This window comes from Molothrus aeneus, chromosome Z (assembly GCF_037042795.1).
Source record: "Molothrus aeneus isolate 106 chromosome Z, BPBGC_Maene_1.0, whole genome shotgun sequence".
Taxonomy (NCBI): domain Eukaryota; kingdom Metazoa; phylum Chordata; class Aves; order Passeriformes; family Icteridae; genus Molothrus; species Molothrus aeneus.
Genome location: NC_089680.1, coordinates 49337065 through 49360421, shown reverse-complemented (window position 1 = coordinate 49360421; position 23357 = coordinate 49337065). Strand labels below are relative to the sequence as shown.

Genomic DNA, 23357 nt, shown 5'->3' with positions numbered 1-23357 from the left:
AAGGCAGACATTCTCTTTAGCCCCTAGCCCAATCTCTGAGAAGGACCTTCCTGGAAATGCTCTGGACGTCATGTTCTTGTCAGACTCCCAGGGAACAGACTTTCCTGGAGCTCTGAGAGAGACTTCTCTAAAAGGTCAATACAGCACCATTTTACATGCATGGCTTTGTGGTGTTTCAGGACTTTATACAACATGCCTGAGGACAGCCAAGTTTCCTGGCCAAAAAGAGCATAGCATTGGTTTGACACCTTGTCTTCCAGATTGGACTTTGAAATCAGCCAAACTGAATGCAACAGTTCTGTTTTAGAAGTCTCTGAGGAAAAGTCAGCTTGGTCTTCAAGGGTCAAGCCTTACTTATGTCAATAGGAATGGTCTGTGGTAGAACCGATGGGCTTCAGGGGATTTCTCCCTTGAAAACGACTTTTTTCTAGAATTTTTGTCAAAGTCTTTGATTGGGGATGGAGCTGTTGGATCCTCTCCATGTCCATCACAGCTAGGTGCTCAAACTACTGGCATCTTGTGCTGGCCCCACAATGAACCTTCCCCACTTACAGAGAGAGGTGCAGGGTTGGTGTTAATAAGCAAAAAATCACAGTATGGTGTTTGGTTGTCAGGTGTTAATCTCCTCCAATCTATCCCTCTGAAGGGAAGGCTAACAAAAGAGCCAGCTTGGGTGGGTGCAAGGCCCTCCTCTAATGGATCACCCTTTCCGGCAGGCAAAGTGTCACCAGCCCAGACAGCAGCACTCACCCAAAGGCAAGCTGTTGTCCCAGCTCAGGGTGCAGCTAGCAGCATAGAACTGGATTCCTTGCCTGGAAGGCTTGGTAGAATTCCTGAAGGCACAATAGGTAAACGAGAATGATCCTGAAGACAACAGTCACACCTCATGGAAAACTCCTCAGGTATACATGGTAGCAAACAAGCATTTAGAGAATCAAGCTGCAGGCTGTGCGTGACCAATCACACTTAAAGCTCTTCATAGAATCATGGAATCATAGAATGTTAAGGATTGGAAGGGACCTTCAGGATCATCTAGTCCAAACATCCCCCTGCCATGGGCAGGGACACATCCCACTAGACTGGGTTGCTCAAGACCTTGTCCAGCCTGGCTTTGAACATTGCCAGGGGGCATCCCCAACCCCCCTGGGCAACCTGTTCCAGCATCTCACCACCTCCACAGTAAAGAATTTCTTCCCAATAACTAAGCTACACTTCTCGTCTTCCAATTTGTGTCTGTTATTCTCTACGACTGAACAGCCACGACTTTCGTATCCTGTCTGTGTACGGGAAGTTCTTCAGTCTCCTTGAAAACTTCACGGCCCTTTTCTGGACTTGCTCCAACAACTCCACGTCCTTCCTGTAATGGATCCCAGAGCCGGATGCAGGGTTCCAGGTGGAGTCTCACCAGAGGGGAGCAAAGGGGCAGAATCCCCCCGCTCGCTCTGCTGCCCACGCTGCTTTGGATGCAGCCCAGATGCTTTCTGGGCTGAGAGCGCACGCTGCTCTTCGACATACCGAGATCAATAAATTGGTTTACACGTAGCCAGCGGACATAGCTCCCACCCTGCCCCTACGCTTTTCCGGGGAAGGAGGGCGGTTCCTCTCCCGTCACCGCGGCCTTCCCGGGCTTGGCACAGGGAGCGCGGGCGTGGCGGTGCGCACCGCCCCCGTGTGGGGCGCGGGTGAGCCGCAGCCGCCCCGCGGCACCGCCGGCGGGAGAGCCCCAAGAACCGGTGGCGCCGCGACTGCGGCCACAGCGCTGCGCCGCGGGAGCGGCGCAGCGGGCAGGAGCCCCCCGGCCGCGGGGCTCCGAGGGCGGGGGGCCGCGGGGCTCCGAGGGCGGGGGGCCGCGGGGCCCCTGGGCGTGCCCTGGCGCGTCGGCGGCGGGCGGCGGTGGGGCCCCGCTCCTCGGCCCCGCGGCCCTCGCGGCGCCATGGGGCCGCTGCTGTGGCTGCTGCTGGTGCCACTGGGCGCGGGCTCAGCGGCGTACGAGGTGTACGTGGATGCCCGGCGAGCCGAGCGGCCCCTGCAGCACTTTTGGAGGAGCACTGGCTTCTGGTAAGCGCGCGCCGCCCGGCTCCGGGCCCCGAGCCGCTGGGCAGAGGCTCCTCGGCCCTCGCCTCGGCCGCATCCCGCCCTCTCGGTCCCCAGGGCGTGCGGACGCTGCCTTCCAGGAGGAAAAGAGGCTCTCCCGGGCTTACTGCTGTGGGATCAGAGGGCCCTTGCTGCCCCTTATCGCTTAGCCTGGTGCTGGACCAGGTCCACAGTGTAGGGGGGGATGTGGGATGTGGCAGTTAATGTGAACTGGCCAAAAAATAGGCCTTGTCTCCCCTTCTCTGACTTGCTTACTTACTCCCTCGAGCATGTAAAGTCCCTCTTCTTCCCCAGCACAGTACATGTGTTGATACTCAGAACTCATTTCCCTTTACTCTTCAGTGTTTCCATTGCCAGGGGCCCCTAAAGGGCCCCAGGAAAAACTTCGGAGAGTTCTAGTACTACCAAACAAAAGAGTGATAGTTCTAGGAGTTTGTTCTTCTTGACAGACGTTTTCCAGACGCACCACCAGATGAAGCCAGTGGGTCAAGTTGACCCAAGTTAGGGGGAAGGTGGTGACCATGCAGAAATTCCTGTATTCTGGTCGTGCTTTAGCTTCTCGGAAAAAGCCTGGTCTTGCTCAACTAACTAGGATTGGAACAGCCTTTAAGTTTAGTGAGACTACCAAAAGCTTCTAGCAGGCATGAAAGCAAGAGATAGTATATTCCACTGCCATGCTTATATCTTACTCTAAACTGATTATGATCTACTTCATTTAGGCATACAGTGGGTTAAATAACGCTTATGTGGAAAAGAGTTGCAATAGGGATGGAATGAGTATGTGCTTTGGAAAAAGGACTTTGTGCACTTCTTTTGTATAAAGCATAAAGGTCCCCTAAGAAAAAACTTAAAAGATTTTTCTTTAGGTTTCCAAGGGAGGGGGAACAGAACAGGACCTAAATACATTCTGATGAAGAGAAACGTTTGGGCTTTCAAGATTTTTTCTTCTTTCATTGTTTCTTTTCTTTTTTTTTTTTGTTTTGTTTTGTTTTAAATTTTTCTTGCAGTATTAGGAAACATTAATGAAAATCTGCCTTAAAAATAGTATGTTTAGCCCATTTAAACTGCAGCCTATGAAACAATCATGGTTTTAATTGTGTGAAAAACTTTGGAAAGCTGCAAACATGAAAGACATGTGAAGGAAAGACAGAGTAGCAGTAGCAGAGGCAGAGGCTACCCATGGGTCAGCAGTTACTCTTTTATAATATCTGGCCAATGCTAGTATTTCTGAAAATCCCTTGAAAGCTCATGCAGTGGCACAAGTGAGTTGCAGCTGCTAAAGCTTCTTTTCTGGGCAAGTGCCCAGCTGTAGATCAACAGCTGAGAAAACCTGGGAGCAAGGCTCGAAGTTCTTTTAGATGGGCACTTTGCACTCAGAACAGGAAAGGACAGATGCTGAAAGCACCACTAACAGAACCCACCATTCTGTCAGCTTTCTTTTGTATCCCATCACAGTTTCTGCAAAATTTCTCTCTAACGGGGTGTGAATTTCAGAATGTTTATTCAACACGGACTAAGCAAAAATAATTGTCTTTGCCACTATTGATTGGAAGCCAGTTTGAATTTCGGAGTAGTAGTAAAGCAATCCATCAGAATCTGATAGTTAATGTTGTCCTTATTTACTGGAACAATTAAAAAGATCAAAATGGCTGATACATTTTTAGTAAGAATGGAACTGGTAATTTCTCAGTATGACTTGTGTGACTTCAAACTATCTTATGGAGATGGTTTTTAAGTGCCTTGTATGCTGGTGAAACTGCAGAGAGGGGCTCATGTATACTGGCTGATTTGTAATAAGCATTATAAATAGATGTGGTTTGTGTAAAGACTTGAACTTTCAGGTAAGTTTGCAGGAGATGGGGTAATAGATCAGCAGTATCTCTGTTGTGTCAAGTTCTTGTCCAGGTGGGGTCAGGCATTTCTTCCTTTGTACACAGACAGTTAGGCAGTAGGAGATTCATTCAGCAGTGCCTTTGGTGGTGGGATGATTATATGGAAGGGTACAGAGTGGGCAGGGATGACTTAAATGACTCTTCCCAGCAGAGTTACAGTCAGCACAAGTCTGATCAATATCATAGGAGACAGACTACAACAGGCAAGGTGTAGACTACAACAGTTTTTGACTTAAACAGTTTGTATATAGTGTGTAGTTAGAGCACAGGTCATCTCTGCAGTGTGAAGACACATGGATGTATTTTACCAAGCCAGAGGCACAATATTATCCTTCTTGTCATAAAAATGCTTTATCATTCAGAATGTGCACAATATGAGGAGGCTTAATGAAAGTCCCTAAGGATGCCCAGACCCAGTGAACCATGCAGCATTCTGAGTTGCTGACTTGTGAAGGGTGGGGTTGAGAACTCCGTCTTGCAGTGTTTATCTGTGGAGATTGGAATAACAGAAATTTGCCACAGTGTAGTATTAATTTCAGTGGAATAAGTAGACATCAAAGTCAAGTTGATATGATTGTTGCTGTATAGCCCTGAGCCTGTTAAACTGCTTGCAGAATCAAACATAGAAGCCTCAGACTGCACACTCCTGTGCTTTCTAATGCTTAAGGGTTAGCTGAACATGGCTGAAGAATATGAAGGCTCTGAGCATCTAATTCTGCTTCAAAAAAGTGTAGTAGCATCCATAGCAGAGAAAGAATTTATGTCATTGGATGAGCTTTCTCAAGAAGGTCGAGCCCATATTTTTCTTGTGTTAGGCGTCAGCATGTCTGACTTCCACTGTAAAGCCTTAAAGACAGTGAGCTCCTTTATGATTAGTTCCTCAGAGACAAGGCACTTGTCACTGTATGGTTTCCTCTGGCCATGTTGCCTGAGATCACTGTCTGTGCAGCCGTGACTGCTGGCGGTTTTCCTTTCAGCATGGCACTGAGATGCACCCAGCTTGTATTCTTTGCCAAACAACGTGTATAGCCAGTTGGCCCCAAATAACCTGCAACTCCATTTTGCTTTTGGCTCGTTTTAGGCAGTGCTCCTCATGCCATGTAGGAACATGAAGGTGGTGTAGGGATGTAGCATAGGAATCTTTGCATGCCCAGTGGAGCTGCTATTTAATATTTCAATGTGTTTCTTTTCTGTCCATCTTTTTCTGAAGCCCTCCTTTACCTCACAGCCGTGCTGACCTGTTTGACCTGAGCAACGACCAAGAGCTGAACCTTGCCTACATTTCTTCTGTTCCACATGGTGGCATTGAACAAGTTCGGATTCACTGGTTACTGGAATTAGTTGCTCTTAGGTAAGCATACACCTCAAGTCGAAGTCTAGGAAAATGTGACGCATTAAAGGGTCCAACAGGCACTCACTTTGATGTTTATCTTAGCCGAACTGCAAGCTGGGCATATCTTTGCTTCTGTGGAAGTCAGCTAAGTTCCAACAGATGGGAATAATTCTGGAATTTTAAGAGATGAAGAAAAACACAGTTTGAGAATCTGAGGGATTAGAAAGATGGCTTACTTTTTAGTCCTTTAATGTAGGAAGTGTGATACAGTAAAAAAGTCCAACAAAGGTTGATACAAGCCTAACTTACTGAGAGGTCCAAATGAAAGCTGTGGCTAGCCCTTCTGCCTATTTCAGAAGTTACTTTTTGCCTCCTGAAGCCACGTGTGCACTGCATTAATTGACAGGTAGTGAGAATTAAAACAGGCTGGATTTGGGTAATACCAGTTAAATATCCTGTCCAAAAGGTTTTATATACAAAATGGCATTTTTAGTTTTAGGCAAGTATATGTCAGACTTTGGGAGAACACTTAGAATTCATTTCAAGTCCCTTTTAACTCAGCTTGAGCAAATTCATATCAGGATGCCTAGTGGGAGCAGCCAAATAGCCAGATGCCTAGAGCAGGAGCAATTGGTCTATGAAGAAAGACAAACCATAAAAACCCCATGAAAAATTGTAATAGCTCTTAAAAGTTCTGCCTGGCCCAGACTCTTGCTGAGCTGAGCGCATTTACAGTCCACATTATTGTTGCATCTACTGTCCCAGACACAGAAGAATTGGAATTTACTGCTTTGGGGAAGCAACAGGGATGGAGAGCTCAGACGCTGAAAATGGCATGTGAGCAGAGGAGTAGGGAGTTTCAAAGTGTGCATTAGGAGCAGAATTTTTCTTTCTCGATATTAGGGTGTGCTTGTGTATGTCAGCTTTTTATGAAGGTGGTCATAAGTCCTGCACACAGGTAAGCATTGCATCAGTACCCCAGGGTGGCCTCTGTTTGTTAATTCATCGGTGAGTATAGCAGGTAACAGGACTCCTCACTCTCTTCTTTCCCTCTTGAAGTTTCCACTAACACCTTTTCCTGTGGGTGTCTCCCTCTCTCACTGGACTGTGGAATATGTACTCTTGGAGTGAACCAGTGTCAAGGACAACCATCCCTGCTCACCGCTTAAGGAGTCCCCGTCTTAGAGATTTCTCCTGGGAGGTGAATTGGGTCTTTCAGGTTTCTGTAACCAATTCACATAAGAAAAATCAATGAGTACCTTTGGAAAGAAAGTAGCCACATCTACACTTGGAGCCCAGAATCCCTTCTGGCAGCCTCTCTTAGCTGTGTCATTGTGTTGAATTGGGTGTTCCACATGACTGAGGGAGAGGAATGCATCTGTCATGGATTCTGCTCAGCCTTTGTGGGGACTGAACCACTGAGCATTTAAAAAAAAGTAGGATACAATCCTTGACACAATTGAAATTCTAGGACTGTGGAAACATAGCAATCAATCAAGAAGTCCCCAAAAAAGCTTAAGTGTCTCAAAGGTAGGATTCTACCCTACCAGCCTCAATCTTTAGCCCACCTTTAACATGTAGAATCTAGAAACTGCTACTGTTTAGAACCAAGCTAAAACTTCTCATTTTACAGAAAAATGTTGGTTTGTCAAGGACAAGAAGACATGTAAGTTGTGGGAGGACACCCAGTGGACTAAATGTCAGTACTTTTGGAGGGTGAAGGGGCATAGAGCCTGCAGGCAAACATTGGGACTCAAAAAACCAACAGGAGCAGAAATGCAATTCTGAGCAGAGAAGTTGAGTGCTGATGCTTAATTTTGTGCATGTGTAAATCTTTTCCTGAACCAGTGATTTCCAGAAGGATGGAAAGAGGCTTTGAGTGCAACCATCTGAGTGCAGAATTGTGTTATGTCATGGGGTTGATGAGTAGAGAACACTCCTTGGAATGTAGAGATGGGCACTTGACTGAAGAAGAGCCCTTAGGAAAAACAGAGGACCTCTGTGGAAGTCTAGCAGATAGAGGCTTTGCTTTTCTTCACAGCTGCCACCATCTTTAAAAAAGGTGCCATAAATGTTTCTGCCAAGAAATAGATGTGCTTAAATAAAAGACTGCCACCTTCCCCTTCTCACTTCTGTAATGGTCTTTCTCATTATGTTTTTTACTCCCCCAATACCAAGTGCATCCCTTTATTTTAATTTTTTCTAGTACAGCAAGCCCTCCCTCTTCATATTTGTCTTTGTTCGGAGTCAGCCCATTATTTTGCCACTTGTGAAAGGATACCACAAGGCCAAATGTTTTCAGATAACTCCTAGTTTTATTTTCCAGCCAGTAGCACACATTTGTCTCTTGGTCTTGGTCTTGTGACACAGGAATATTCATGATTGTGGGGAAATCCAGGATGTCTTTCATGGACTGGACAGTTCCCAGGTTGTTGGTTACCAGTGCCAGTAAAAAGAGCTATTTTGACACATTCTGGCCATGCTTCACTAGTCAACAAGACAGGACACTTTGAGCTGAAGACTCCGGCTCTTTGCCCAGTTCCAAGGGACACACACGCAGTCTACAATAAGAATCCTTTCCCATTTTTATGTAGCAGTACTACAATCTATTGAGTACATGATACGTAGTAAATCACAAGGCATCACAGTGAACAGAAATACAGTCAACCTACATGAAGCATATAACATTTCTTAAAAGGCATATAACAGTTTTTATTTCAATATTAGTATTAACCTAGTTGGAATAACCAGCCTATCCCCAGCTCCTCTTCAAGACATGATAGCTAATTTCTGGTAAATGAGAAGAGAAGAGAATCAGTAGTTTTTGTTAATTTTCAATTTTCATATCTTTAATCTTAGTATAACTCAGTATAGCAAACATAGATGTACCAGAAAAAGGCTTGCTTTTTTAGTTACCTTTTACATACTCCTTAGAAATAATTCACAGTCTGCCAGAATCCCTACAACATAGCACTGAAGCTGTTTCCATGCTTTGTTTGTCCAACACAGTTGATTGTGAGCCAGCTCTGCCAGTAAAACCAAAACAGGAAATTGTTCTTACAGTTTCTTCTGACCAATAGTTTATTTCTTCATATATAAATTCTAAAGTTTACCTTTCCTCTTATGTGTAGTGAAGTTTCTTTACTTAGGTATCCTTTGGTACCTACTTAAATGTGGTGAAAAAGAGACTTCCCACTCTTACTTTCTTATCCTCTTCTTTATTCTCCAGAGACTCTTGCAAGGATACACCTTCCACTGGAATTTTTTTTTCTTTTAAAATGAGGTTAATCTAGAGTTAAGGGTGTATTTGCATTTTTTTTGTGTTCTATGTTGGTAGCTGGATCCATAAAGCTAGAAAAAGTGTAGGTTGGTAGGATGTTTTATTTGACTTCCAATGACAGCTTGTTTTGGTACAGTGTCCTAAGAATGTCTATATTGATACTGTCTGGTAGTAATTCTTACCAACCCATTTGCCTTGTTAGGCCCAAAGAGGACTTTAAAAGAGGTATTCCCTGATCAAAGAATGGTTACAAACAAGAGCAGGTACTAAGCAGTTTTTGTCCTTGGGCCCTGCTCACTTCCTGTTAGAACAGAAAGAAGCTAATCATACCAAGTCAGCTATTTAAATAATAATGTGGATTGTTTTATGACAGGAGAATATTGCTAATGGTCAATCTTTTAATCTCGTGTCAGATGTTTCTGTCAGGTGTTGCAGCTTTGGCAGTACTAACAGCGTGCAGCTGATAGGCTTCCTACGCAATGAGTGCATGAAAACGCCAGCATTGAATAACCTGATACTGTGCTAGTCATAGTCCCCCTGAAGATATTTTTGGTCTTTTGGAAGTGCACTGCTTTTCCTCTAAGAAAATACTTGTTTCTAAGAGCCAGACAGGCTCTGGAGCACCTAGAGAACCTCAGTTTGACTGTTCTTTCATTCAGTGAACTAAACAATTGAAATAAGTCATATGATATATTGACTTGACTTTTTTTTTAAATGGGATGGCAAAGAAATGGCTTCTGTATATATGGAACCTATATCTAGAGTCTGTTAGTTTTGAGAGGCACAGCTGTGATAGAATTTCCTTCCATGCTTGGTGGTGTGTGAACCTGACATGAAAAAGGAGAGAGGGTGAGCACAGCTGTCTTACCTTTTGTGCAGATAATTATAAACTTGAGTATGAAACAGAATATTCTGCCCATGCCATGGGCCAGAACACTGCATACTATCTTAGAATCAAAATCCAAATGTATTCTTATTTGTGAAGAGAGAGCATACATATACAACAATACAACTATGACTAAAGCATAATGAACAGCAGTTAATGCAAATTATTATAGAAAGTAACCAGCATCAGAAAACATGATCTAGTAGACCTCAAATCAAAGATTAATATGATAGGAAAAAAAACACCAAGCAAACAAAACCCCCACAATATCTGTTGTATGTACAAACAGTGGTGTAAGTTTTTCAACATAGAGGGATCCACAAGTTACAAAGCATTGCTCCGTTTACTTGACCCATGTATGTTACTTGTAATACTTCATTAGCATTGCATCAGAGAAGACCAGCCAGGCAGTTCTGACTGATCCATCAATCCCCTTCAAGAAAACTCGCAGATTTACCTTCCCACCCTACCCTTATTTTCTCCTGTTTTTCTTTGAACCCAGGCAGGCATTTGTAGGAAGATAGGGATGTGCTGCATCACAGCTCTGAGGTTTTATGTTTGATGGTCCTTTTGTATCCCTGAATTATAGATGCATCTGCCCACCAGAGGCAGCTTATTTTACAGGATGGTACAACTAGCTGGGTAGCTGCCTTAACTGGCATTAATTTTTCTTAATGCTGTTTATCCTTTTAACTAGTTACAAATTTGCCCATCAGAGTCATTTCTTCCAGCATGATTAGGGGTATCACAGCCTTCAGTAACTAATTATGACAGATTTAATCCAATAGAACGGATGACTCCTGTAACTCCAAAGCCAGCAGTTTTTGAAAATGGTCATTTTGAGAGGAACCTGTGATGGATCATAGTTTCTTCTTCTGTGGCAGATTATGCTATTAAGTGTGTGTGATCAAGGAGGAGAGATATTCTACATTCCACAATATTTTATACATTTTGTTTTTATGCAAACAGTGGGGGCTTGTCTAGGAGTGCACCTGGAATGACTGGAAGGAGTAGGGCCTTGCAAGCCACAGTTCAAAGAATGATGTATCCAGAATGCTGTATTGATCGCTTTTTGATGGAAGTGGCTTAGCCTTCTTGACACAAACCAGTCATTTAATCACTGGGAGAACAGCACTGGGCAGGCCTTCCACCACAACAGTCCCCTGACATCCATGTTGGGTCACAGAGGATCATGATATGATGCAAGTCAATCTCAAACAGCCATTGCCTGGATTTTAAAGTGAAGGTGGTGGTCTAACCTTTCCATGCTTGTCCTGGACTGTGTCCCCTGTGGCTGCCCTTTGTAGCATATGACATAAAGTGGAACTCTTTGGGGGGAGTGGCTTTATGCAGCCAACTGTGTGTCTGATTGTTGCAAACTACCCCTCCCTATCTGTCACTTTGTGGCGAATCATCAAGGAAGAGACAGGGTTAAACTGAGCAGTCTGCTGGAAGCTTTTGGTCTTTTGCAAACAGCACAGCATTATGTATACTGTAGAACAGCATTTCCTGCATACATCCAAAATCCTTTCCGAAGTAACCCCCTCTTTTCAGAGAGTCTATCACTGAGGGATTGCAGCAAGCCAGGAGAACAGAAATGTTTAAATTCTTGTAGTCTTTCAGGATTTCCTTCAAAGTATTAACTCCAGTGGTGTCCAAAAATGAGATGGAAGAACAATCGACAACAAGGGCTTGGAAATCAATTTGCTTAGGAACTAGTTGCAGAGTGGTTTCTCCAATGCCCAGTCCATTAGCAGTTTTGTGATTTCCCTTTTTCAGATGCTGCTTTTCCTTCTTCTCATATTTCTTCCTCCGAGCAGCTTCTAGGTTAGGATCTAAATTGGTCAATCTGTACAGAGACTTTAGGAAGTAGTTTCTATTTGCATAGTAAAGTGGGGCCTCAAAGCGAAATATTTTGACCTTTGGAACAGTAGAGAGATTTTCATATTCTAAGTCATCCTCATAAAAGCTTGTGTCTTGAATCTGACCAAGCAGGGCTGTCCGTGGCCTCTGGGTCCGAACAATGATGCATAACATGGAGAAAACAATGCCAACCAACAGCCCTATTTCGGTGCTGACCAAGGCAGAGGCAGACATGGTAACTACCCAAACAAGTGTGTCCACCTTATTCACACAGTACCGTGCTGGCACATCTCGGAATTTCCTCAGGGCTCCCCGAAGGCTCACAATGATGATACAAGCCAGGACACACTTCTGCAAGGAGTAGAAGAGGGGTGCCAGGAAGAGCAGCACCAGCAAAACCACCATTGCACTAATTACTCCAGAGATTTGAGTTTGGCAGCCTGTAGATGTTTTGACGAGTGTTTTTGCCAAAGCTGCACTGGTTGCAAAAGAGTGGAAGAAGGAAGGAATGATGTTGCAGAACCCCACAGCAAACATTTCTTGATTGGCTCGGATGGTGTAAGCATATTTCTTTGCAAACATTTCAGAAAGGGATACAGTGAAGACAAAGCTGACTATGGCAAGAGGCAAAGCATCTAGAGCAACTCTGAGCATTAAGTTGAACTCTGGTACCTTTGGAGGGATAAATCCTGTTGGAATAGCTCCAGAAACACTGGATGCATACACTTCATTTAACTTACCATAGTGTGACACCAGTGTTGCCACAACAATAACTACCAGCTCCGTGGGAAGAGGAAATTTCAGTTTATGCTTATACCGATCTCCAATTTCCTTAGCAGTGACCAGCACCACAATACAAATTGCACTTGTGATGACATCACAAAGGTTGGCCTGAGAAATGTTCCGGAAAATGTTAATCCAGGTAATAACCAGCATCCCATGCCCTTGGCTGCGTGGAATTTTTATTCCAATAAGATACTTCACTTGAGCTGTTAAAATGGTTAAGGAAGCACCAGTTGCAAAGCCATCTAGTACGGACTCAGATAGGTACATAGATACAAAACCTAGACGGAAGATCCCCATTAGAACCTGAGAAAACAGAAGAAGGAAAAAAAAAACAACCCATGAGCTGTAACCATTGCTGCAAATAATTAGGTACAGATGAGGGAGAGCTAGCTGGAGGCCAATAATATTTGGCTATTTCATTCTTGAAACAGGAATTACCCTTTTTTGTTTCTAGTCTGCTTTTAAAATGTGATTCCTTTTACTGTTGTGGAATGCTGCAAACCCAAGAGGTGAATGAGGAGTTTTAGACAGTGTGGTCAATCAAATATTTGTCTGAAATTACTTCACTGAAGTGGCTGGCCTGATTTTTATTCCCCATGCAAAAGAACAGTGGGTCCAAAATACTTCTGTTATACCAAAGTCAATTTTCCTTTTTTCTGTCTTAAAGCAAATAAAGTTAACATGTATGGCCTTTTCCTTGTAAAAAAAACTTGACTGACAACAAATCAGATCCCTACTTTAGCTTTTGCATTAAACAGCTTTTAATTTTAGCCCTGTGGACAGAAGGGAAAATGGAGCGCAGATGGCCCTTGTTGCATGCCTAAAATCACAGGTGTCAGAACAGCTCACAGACTCCACGATTCTGTCCTTAACTAGTTGATTCTTCTTAGATGGTTTTGGAAACGTACAACTTCACAAGGGCATTTTTTTGTTCATATATGTGACCTGAAATTTCTTACTACAACTGAAAGATAGCTAGTTCTTTCTGCAATCATATATATACATGGATACATACATACACACACACAGTTAATCGTGAAGTATGTTCATGATGCTTCCTTCTGTGCTCTCTTGATATCCTTGTTGACAAGTGTCAAGGAGTCCAGCACAGCCATTTTCTGAAAAATGGGTTAGTCAGTGTATTTCTCCTCTTGTCCTTTCTTTGAATTATCTTTTGGACACCAGTTTGGTGGAACACAGCACCCCCTACCAAAAAACTGAGCTGCTCATTCTGAACCTGTAGAAGTAGTTGAGTCGGTATACACTTCTATTAAAAATTTCTAGGGAAAAAGTGATTTCTTCATTTTTAAGTACACGGCTATCTGGGAATTTCCTGTATCTGTACTGGGCCTCACTGTCCCATGAAAGCAACGAGGCCAAGAAGCAGAAGAGTATCAAAACAATGTTGATGGCCTTCCAGAAGACTCTTGTTTTACCTGTGTTTACTAGCCACTAAAAAAACTGCCTCCCTCATGCTGTTTCTGAGTTGCCTACCATTAGGCTTCCTGGAGAAAACAGCCCAAGGTACATTTGAATGAACTGATGATGTATCTCATTGAAGGACAGTCAAGCCAAAGCTTAGGTCATGAAAAACACTTTAGGAAGTTCATACCTTGCCTCTGGGTGTCAGCAAGCACTTACCTGATACACTCCAGCCATGAATGTCAAGGCTGTAGCAATGCCAATAGCGTAGCACTCTTTCCCACACTCGGCATTTATCCCCGCAATGGTAAGGTTGAAGGCAGTTGTGTTGGACAGATTGTCATTCTGCAGAGAGCCGTCACCTGAGGCTGGTGGGGCATCATCATTCAAGTCAAACCCAGCCAGGAGAAGTTCTCGGTCCACAACTTGTCCCACCATTAAGCTTATCAAGCTGAAAATGCCAACTGAGACATGACGGGATGTGCCCATTAAGAAATAGATGATGTTGGCAAAGAAAGATGTGTAAAGGCTATAAATAGGCTTCAGACCTGCCAGCAGTGAGTATGCAATTGCTTGAGGCACCAGAATTATCCCAATCACTAACCCAGACATAATATCCCCCCAAATGTACTCTTTGCATCGGTACTTGGGAAGCCATCGCAAAACAGGAAAGAAGTCCATAAGAAAGTTCTTCAGCTTCTGTGGTGTGCAGGAGCAGGTCTTTCTCAGCTTAGCTACCATGATTTCTTTCCTATTAATCTTGACACGAGTCTTTCTTTCCATGAGAAAGCAGGATGAGGTGTTGTTTTCCATTCTGGTGGCCTCAAGTGGTGTTTCCATTTTCCCAGTGCTCACTTCATTTAATGTGTTCCTGCAAAGTGAAGAAAACCTCTGTCAGGTTGCAATTTGTGAAGGTTTTTTAACACAGTCACTTAAGACTAAAAGTTTGTTCCCAATTTTGCTTTTAAGGAGGCATCATCCCAACAAAAACACTCTCACAGGGCTCCAGTGACACATAAGGCTAAGAAATAAATCTGCCCTTTCTTGCACACATTAAGGAGTACTTTGAGTTGAATCCAGTTTGTTCTAATAAAGAAAAATGGGTTTAAATTAGCCATTTTTTGTTATGACAGAGATTTCCATCATCTGTTCTAAATGTTCTATCATAAAGGTCTTTGTGACTAGAAGTAGGACTTGATGGTGTGAAATAAATGTGTGCTAGTGAGGTGGGTCATAGTGTTTCTGTAGAGTGAGTATATCTTGTAATCATTGATTAGTAACTCTCGTGGGGTATGATCTGTCACTGCAGTTGACGTCAATGCAGAAGAGAAAAACATTCCTGATAGGACCTGTAAAACAAAGTTTTCTGGAGAGCAGAGCAGCAGTTTAGTCTAACAGAAAAGATATGTACATAAACAATTGACAGACTCTTTGTAGCTGCTACATAACATTAACTTGTTGAATTGTAGATTGTTTCGATGTGCAGCTTCTGGTAATAAATGCCTCCTCACAAATACCACCACGTTGGTAACATACAGACCAAGCACCATGACGTTGCCACATTGGAAGAGTGCTACATGTTATTATTTTCAGGTTTAAACCCATAGTTACCCAACTTTCGTAACTATTCCAGTAATGAGATACAACAAATAATTATGTGTACAGCAGAACAAACACAGCAGTATTTCCTATGGTTCTGATTGTTTTCTAGTATGTAATGGCTGGGATAATTTGTATTCCCCTGATGGGGGGCTTTTCATGTCTCTTGCCTCAATGGACACAACTGTTTTCACCAAACTTGACTTCTGCATTTTTACTCAATAGTCAAATTAAATTGAAACTAGCTTAGTGCATTGATAAGTAATTTTGGGGTAGGTGGGAACATGACTAAGAGGCAAAACATGCAGATGTCCTAACTTACATAGCTAGAAAAATTAAATAGGAACACACAGATGGAAAATGTTAAACAGGCTATGCCAAGTGGCAAATCTTTTCTGGTTAGCAGTAGAGAGAAAGAAGAGACTTCCATATGAGGATGCCCATATAAGAGTAGTGGGAAATAAGGAGTGCCTCGTACTGATCTAGATGAAGATAGTATGTCCCAAATAAAACAGTATGCAGAACTTTTAGGAAAGCAGACCTTCTCTAGGCTCAGCCTCTCCCAGTGTCATTAACAGCCAGGATTTCTGCATCAGAGCTATTTGGTGCCAGGAGTGACATTACCATAGTGTCAAAGCTTATCTTCACTTACAAGTTAAAGTTGTTTCTTTTTTTAGTGTTTAGAGACAGACTCTGTACCATCAGTTTCATCAAACTTGAAGTAAACTTACTGGCGCAGTATTCTGTTGGTAAATTTTAGTGGTTTAAACAATTAATACATAGTTTAGATGCTACTGACAGAATTCTCAGTAAATTTAATGGGGTTTTTTGTGGTTAACAAGAACATTATGATTTGTTGATGTTAGGTAATAGCCTGTTAAAGTGTAGAATTCTGAATTTAGAAAAAGCATTAATGAGTCCAACTGGAAACATAATAGAAGAGCAAAAGAACAGATTAGCAATAGCCTGTAAGCCTTTGTCTGGAGCAGTCCAAACTGAGAGTGGCTTATTAGAAAGTCTTTTGTCTATCCTGCTTAGAAATAGTTTTCAAGATTTTAATAATTATGTTTTGCCACCAGATTGAAAATAATAAGAAGATGATTATATATCTGTAACTAGAGCAGAAATTTTAAACTGCTGTACTGGATAATCAGAAAAACCAGGTATTATGATACAGCATAGAGATAAATGATACAGCATGATTTCTAAGGCTATGCAAAGTTTAACCACAATTCAAAGCAGGATCTTCAGGTGTTATAGGTAATTTATAACTTGGTAAAAGGCAGAGTAGTGATTCTTGCTAGAATGTGTGGACTGATTGTCCAAGTTGAAAAGAAACTGCATAGCAGTCTAAACATATGTTTAAAAATTAGTAGAGTTTTATCCATCCCAATTACATAAACCCATTTTAGCTCCCATTGTATACATTTCTTTGTAAGTTTATTTCCATCGTAAGGGAACACTAATTACAACTTAATATAATTATTTATAAAGATCCATGTCCATTCTTTATCAATGCTAAGTTTACTTTAGACCCTAATGTACTCCACAGTTACGCTAGCCAAGATCTGCTTGGACAGGAAAATAGGTTGGATCTAGTCTTTGTTAGAATGCAAAGGTTACAGAAAAGATAAATGAAGTTGCAACACCAGGTGAAGTACTTAAGAGCATATGAATAAAGTTTACCAAATACAGAATGCTAGCAAGTGTAATAAAGATGCTAATTTTTAAAAGGCAAAATCCCAATACTTCCTGTCTTACCTAAATTAGTTTGGAGAATGACACGCTTGTACATCAGGACAGCAAGTCCTTATTTAAATGCCACTCACTTCTTACAGCCTAGTGAATTCAGCCTGCCAGGAAATAAGTATTGTGCCCTTGCTTGACATACTTAAAAGCTAGTGGGCAGTTCAATATCCAATGAGTGCTTTTTATAGGCTACATAAAAAAGATTGCATCAGCTTCTGTACACTAGGCTCATATATTTAATTGCATAGTTGCTGTCTGCCTTTCTCTAATCTCATACAATTTACCTGGAAGTAATTTGATATTTACAAAAAACCCCATTACAATTCAGAGGTGTGTATTGTTTGAGCAGCTCCCTGAGGGATAATAGTGATTTTTATTACATAAGATGATTTGAGCACAATTTCTTTGGAAATCTTTTAAGAGATCTTGTGTTTGAATGATAGTTTACTAATAGATATATTAACTATACTGCTGTACTGGATAATCAGAATAATAGCTTTTTGTAAAAAACAACCAAGCCTTCCCCACCTGCAAAAAAAAAGGTAGTACAGTAAACTATGTATCTTCTGTTTTCAAGCTGACGTAAGTAATTTTCTTCAATTTTTTTTTTCTGAAAATAAAGACTTCCTTCCTGTAAGTAAGTGTTTATTCTGTTATATGTGCTTTCAGATTCCATGTCAAATGAACGTGGTAGCTGTTAAGCAGTCAGCTCTCAACCTAGATTGGTACCCAGAAACTGTTAATGTTTAAAGTTTCCTTGTTGCTTTTAGAATGCAGTAAAGCCACACCAAATAAGGGCAGGGGCACTGTTATCAGCAACCCATTTTTCAGCTGTGTAATCCAATAATTGTCAGGCTATGATGCCTGTAACTCATTGCTTCACCTGAAGGAAGTGTGATTCCACCACAGATGGGTGCTATACCCTGTACACTTATGCAGCCTAGCAGAGCTTGCAGCTTCCAATGTTCTGGCCATCTCCAAAGACAGAATGGAGAAGAGGAGATCTGTCTGCTGTTGTGCACATGAGCAGACTCCAGCCTTCTGATTCTGGCACTGAGATCCAACACCATTCTTCCAAAGTGGTAATACTTGAGCAGTGTGCAGGAGCCCTAGGGGGGCAGAAGGTGGATTCCTTTACTGGTTCACCAAATGACCCGTTTTCAGCTTAGGCCACACTAAGAAATGGTGATTTTTGTGTATTTCTAATTAAAGTCTCCCTTTCTTCCTCCAGAGCTCCACAGAACATAATGTTTGCATTTTATGCAAGTCATCATTTGCTGGAAGAGCTATTCTTAACAGGGCTGTGCAGATGAAGCAGCACGCAGCATAAAACATGTTAGTTCCTTGCACTTGACTTCACTTTCAGTGGAACAGTTGGAACAACTGTTTAAACAAGTGAAAGTTGACTGGTGTGCACATTCATGTATATGTGTAACGTTCATATAATTACAACAGAAAGTAGTCTTGGTTATTTTTAATTGTACTTTACGTTTGGAATCTTCACAGTGAAGTTTTTTCAAGTTTCCCTTGACCATATGAGCAAAAAGCAATTGAACAGAGACTTCTCTGAACCACTCATTCTTTCAGGTTAAATGCATTGACTCAATTTATTTTGTGAAAAATAAAAACAAGAGAAAGAACCATTTAAGCCAAAGTAACTGCTAACTTTCCAGCTGGCCTTAGTCCCACCTTTCTTCCTGTCTTTTCATCATGCCAGTGACCTGACAAAATCTCTCTGCAGGGGAAGAAACAATCGTCACAGTATGTTCATGTGGGATTTCTATTTGCAGCTTCTTTGGCAGACAGTTTCTCCTGATACATGTATAACCATTCTAAATGGGTAAGTTGTTCTTTGTGAAACAGCACAACCTCTAAAAACTTGATTCTTTTTCATCCTTTTGCCTCCCCATCCTGGATTGTCCACCAAAAAGTCTGAAGCTGTATCTCTATAAAGCCTAGGAAGGAGTAGCGATGGTGAGCCTGTCTCCCTGTGCTGAGATACTTTAAACACTTTATTTGGAACAGAAGTCAGATGGTATCACAGCTTTATATTATAATTGCTCACTTGCTAAAATAATGATTTCAAGTGTAAGTTAGGATAGAGCCATTTAAAGAGTTTAAGCCAAGTGATGTTTGCTATTTTCTCCATGTTTGAACTATGAAAATCCACTAAAAACTAATGTGGTTAGGGTGGGTTTTGTATTTATTTGTTGCATAAGTCACTGAAAAACATGAGAGACATCAGTCTAGTTAAACATTTGATTGGAAACACGGGTGGTAAGTTGCTAATGTTCATCTTTCATATCAGAAACCTTTTCTGTCTCATAGAAACCTTTCTTGGCTCTAATGGCTATGATTACTGTTCTGGTTTTGAGCAATGACACGAGTTTGAAAAAGCTCCTTGGTTAGGCTCATTTATGGTGCATAGATTTAATGTACAGGGGTGTGTTATTCTTGCAAACTGGATTTTTTTTCAGAGGATGGCACCTAGAAACTATGCCCCAGTGCACTTTGACACTTTATGGTGGCATAAAAACCTAAGCTAGCAATTGGTGCTTTGGACATACTTAAACAGATGTGAGGAATACATTTAGTTTGTGAGAACTGACTAGTCTGAAATAAAGTCCCCTGAGCTGCATATAATAGAAGACAATACTGCTTTAGCACCTATTGCTTTGATTTATTAATGTTTTGTTCTGCAGGGTTGCTTAGATATGTCAACATAACCTTAAAGTCTTAGAAGTCATCAGGTACTAAAACAGAACAAGTGAGAGGAATGTTTCTCTCTGTCTTACATTAGCTATTGTACTTTCATCTTTAGAACTAAGCTGTACTTGGAAGCAGACTTAAGCAGACTTAAGGCGCCAGCAATGGAAACCATTTATTTATACTCTGACCCAGCAAGCTGTCAGACTACAGGCACAGAACATGGCAATGCCTTGTAGGAAAATCATATGAAACTTGTTAGGTTTAGTTAGTTTTTCCACTATAAAGGGGTAAAATATTATTGCTTCAAAGCATTTTTTGTCTTGAGTTTCAATGTTAGCTAATTTAAACGTGAAAGAGGAAATAGCATTCCAGCTTAGTGGTCTCTACAAGTCAGGAAAGTCAGATCATGTCTTCTACAAATTAAACTGCTATACTAAGGGAAGATTTATTCTGAGAGTCTTTCAGATTTGTGTATTTCTAATTAAAATCTCCAATTCACAATTTCTGTTTTCAACTGTAAATTGATTTAGGACTTTCCAGGCAAGTTAGGCTCTTTGTTAAGTGTCTGCATTGACCAGCAGCTGTGATTCAAATCTTGTTTTCCCAAGAATTCTCAGTTCTATATCCCAGTGAGTAAGGTGACAGCCACTGACAGGTAACAATCCCAGAGCTTATGAGAAGGCTTCAGTGGAACTTGTGCAGTTGGCCAGCACCTGTTGTTATGGCTGGCCCATCAAGATCATCTCTGGGAATAATCATTCATGCAGATACATGGTCAAGTAGTTTCACTTGTTCTGCAGAGACAGTTTTTGTGCAAGGATTCCAGAAATTGCTGATCTAACTCTTGAAGGCAAGACAGCATTTTTCTTCTGGAATGACCACTAAAAAGGCATTTCCTGTGGATTCAAAAAACGTTCCTAAAAATCAGATTTCTTACTTTTGGGAAAGTAGTTGTTTCAAAGTGAAAGTCTGTTATTTAAAATAAAAGAAATCTTTCAAGATAGCTTTTCAAGACCGTGGTCATCATTCATGAAGTTAAATACTAAGCTCTGTGTTCTGCCCTGTGGTTTTGCTGGATATTGTTTAGCCATACTAAGCTGTCACAGAGAAAACCAAATTGGTAGTCCATTCTCGTGGTTTTTCCTGTTGTTTTTGGTGGCATCTTGTGTTTACTACAGTCAATTAAGGACATTATTTCTCAGTTTCAATATCAATTTAGTACTTTGAGAAACAAAGATAAGCCTAGTATATGCCATTTTCTTAAATAGAAATAAAAACTAGCCAAATGGTTGAACTCTTGGATGAGGGTTGCAGGAAAGATAATTGCTGTGCCATTTACAGCGGACTATATGTTTTACAAACTTTTGTCCAATGTCTACCGTATAAGCAATATTTATGAGCAGCAACATAATAATAAACAACAAAAAATCCACCAGCACAAGCAAAGTAAGTGAAAAGAGGCAGTTTTTCACCTTTGAAAACAGGCAAAGAACAAATTAACCTGAATTCAGAGGCACTGGAAGGGAGACAAATCTCTTACCTGGATAACTTTTTGACAGGAATGTACCAGCTCTGTTTTTGCACGTTGGAATGAATGGAAGTCTTCAGCCAGACATCACTCTATTTGCATAAAGGATAATTATTAGCTAAATATTCCTCAGGGTAGGAATGGGCATTTATGGAATCTTGAGCTTGGTGTTTGGTAGTGTGTTGTCACTTGTATCACTTTGTAAAGCTGGATATATATGTATCACTAGCTGAGGATTTGAGTTTAAATAATGCATAAGATTATTAATTAACTAGCACTGATCCAAAAATTGTGCTGAGTTCAAGCTAGCACATGTCTGACCTTTGAAGCTGCTTCCCTTCTGAGATTTAATCTGGTTTATGCATCCTCAGGTAGCATTCGCTTTTGATTTTACATGTTCAAGCTGTATGAATAGAACTTCTGTCTTGATTGAGATTTGTGTCCTTTGCAGGCTGGAGTAAGTCCTGTTCTGCTCAATGCATAGGATGGGAGAACTAGAGGTCAGAGTTCTTTTTCTACATGTCAGCACATTCAGATCACAATACTTTTTGCTTCTGTGTAAACCAAAGACTTCATAATGTAGGCAGATCAGAAGGACAAAGATAGACTTCTGTTGAAAGTCTACTTCATTCTTGTGAGGTATATAAATGACCAAGTTCCCGCTCAGTTATCTTAAATCTTTGTATAAGTGCAGACCTATCCAAGTGATAAATAAACATCCATCTCCCCCCCTTGACAAAGGTGATAGGTAATGTTTAATGGTTACTAAGCAGTGCAGATTAACAGGTTGGGCACAAGGCCATGACCTGTAGGGACTGTATTCAGCTGGCCTACAAGCTAAGGGAAGAGCAGATGTGTCTATTTCTCAGCCAAGGAAGAACATGAGCTGGCATACAGTAAGTATCTGAGATGGGAGTTGAAAGGTCACAAAAAGACTGCGTTGTTGGCACACAATCATGACTAGAGAGGGCTGGGTTTCAACATTGTCTTTTATCCCTGTGCAAAAAGTTGCTTGCTGCTCTTTAGAAGTAAGAAGGAAACATAAAAATTATGTAAATGAAAAGTCAAAACTTTGGCAAGGAAGGAGTAGAAATAGAACTTCTGTGATGTTAAACTGGTCATGGATTCTTAAAACTACTGGCTACTACTAGGAGCTTAGACTTGGTAGTAGTAGTTGTGGTGTTCTAAATCCAAAATTTTAAGAAGATAATTTCACTCTTACCAAAATCCTGTTGCTTGCTTCTTTGTTATGGAAGGTCTTGTCAACCACTCCTATCACTTTCCCCTTTGCTAAAGTAGCTCCTAGAAAAAAGGGGATGCAGTAGTACACTTTTTCTGCATAACAAATTTTGCACACTGGTCACAAAGATAGTGTGTTTCTTTGGTTTTGTGCTCTACAGTATAGAAGATTTCACTGCTTCTATTAATTCAATTTTAGCCTTGAGGTATTTCTTCATTAAAAATAAAATGACTTAAACTAAAGTCTCTCATATTCATCCATCCTTTCATCCATTTTATTATCTAATTCTTAGAACCTAGAGTTATCTTGTCTAGTGACCTCCAAAAACGCGTGTGCCATCTGCTTCAGTACCTAAGTAAACTTTTTCTCCTTTTCAACTCCTGTCCAATATTTGGAAACTCTGTTACTTCTGGTATTTGCAATCTTGGAATTTGCAGAATAATTGGGGTTTGCCTATTTCACAATTTTTTTGATAGAGACCCGTCTGCATTTCTCTCCAACAGCACTTTTCCCAATATCAGGCTCCTAAGAGAAAGGAGGATATTATTCTATCATTATCACTTGACCCCTTCCATATAAAGTTGGCTATAACTTTGTTTTGCCTCAAGCTAGCCTAAAAATAGCGCTTTTTGAAATCTAAAAGAAAGAAACTTCAAATAATTATTCTGAACATTTTTTTGGTACAGCACAGTGCCAGTGAGGCTAAATGTCTCTGGACAGAACAGTTTCACTTGGGAAAAAACTGACAAAATGAAGCAATCTCTCATTCTGTCTGTAGAAATTTTGAAAATTATGTAATTTTGACAGAACTGTGTTTTATGATGAACAATTTTACTTTCCATACAAAAATACTGACAGCAGAATGTTCGTTAATGGATTATGGAGATGAGAGTTCATACTCCATTACATGAAGTCATTAATCAAGGCTTCAGTCCAGCAATAATTCTGAGTGGGCTGCTCCTGGCATCCTGGTTGA

General features: G+C 41.2%; 2 protein-coding genes across 2 annotated transcripts in view; one reads left to right on the top strand and one right to left on the bottom strand.

The window, feature by feature from the left end:
* Positions 1 to 1905: 1905 nt before the first annotated feature.
* Positions 1906 to 23357, top strand: part of IDUA (alpha-L-iduronidase) — a 46049-nt gene continuing 24597 nt past the window's right edge. The window contains exons 1-2 of the mRNA XM_066568672.1: positions 1906 to 2058; positions 5197 to 5337. Of these exons, the coding sequence (XP_066424769.1) occupies positions 1934 to 2058; positions 5197 to 5337 (266 nt within the window). The 5' untranslated portion in view covers positions 1906 to 1933. The remainder of the gene's footprint in view (positions 2059 to 5196; positions 5338 to 23357) is intronic.
* Positions 7613 to 21228, bottom strand: SLC26A1 (solute carrier family 26 member 1). Its single transcript, XM_066568671.1, has 3 exons — positions 21154 to 21228; positions 13776 to 14427; positions 7613 to 12437 (listed from the first exon to the last, which is right to left on the bottom strand). The coding sequence occupies exons 2-3, from the start codon at positions 14394 to 14396 to the stop codon at positions 10917 to 10919; spliced, it is 2142 nt and encodes a 713-aa protein (XP_066424768.1). The 5' UTR covers positions 14397 to 14427; positions 21154 to 21228; the 3' UTR covers positions 7613 to 10916.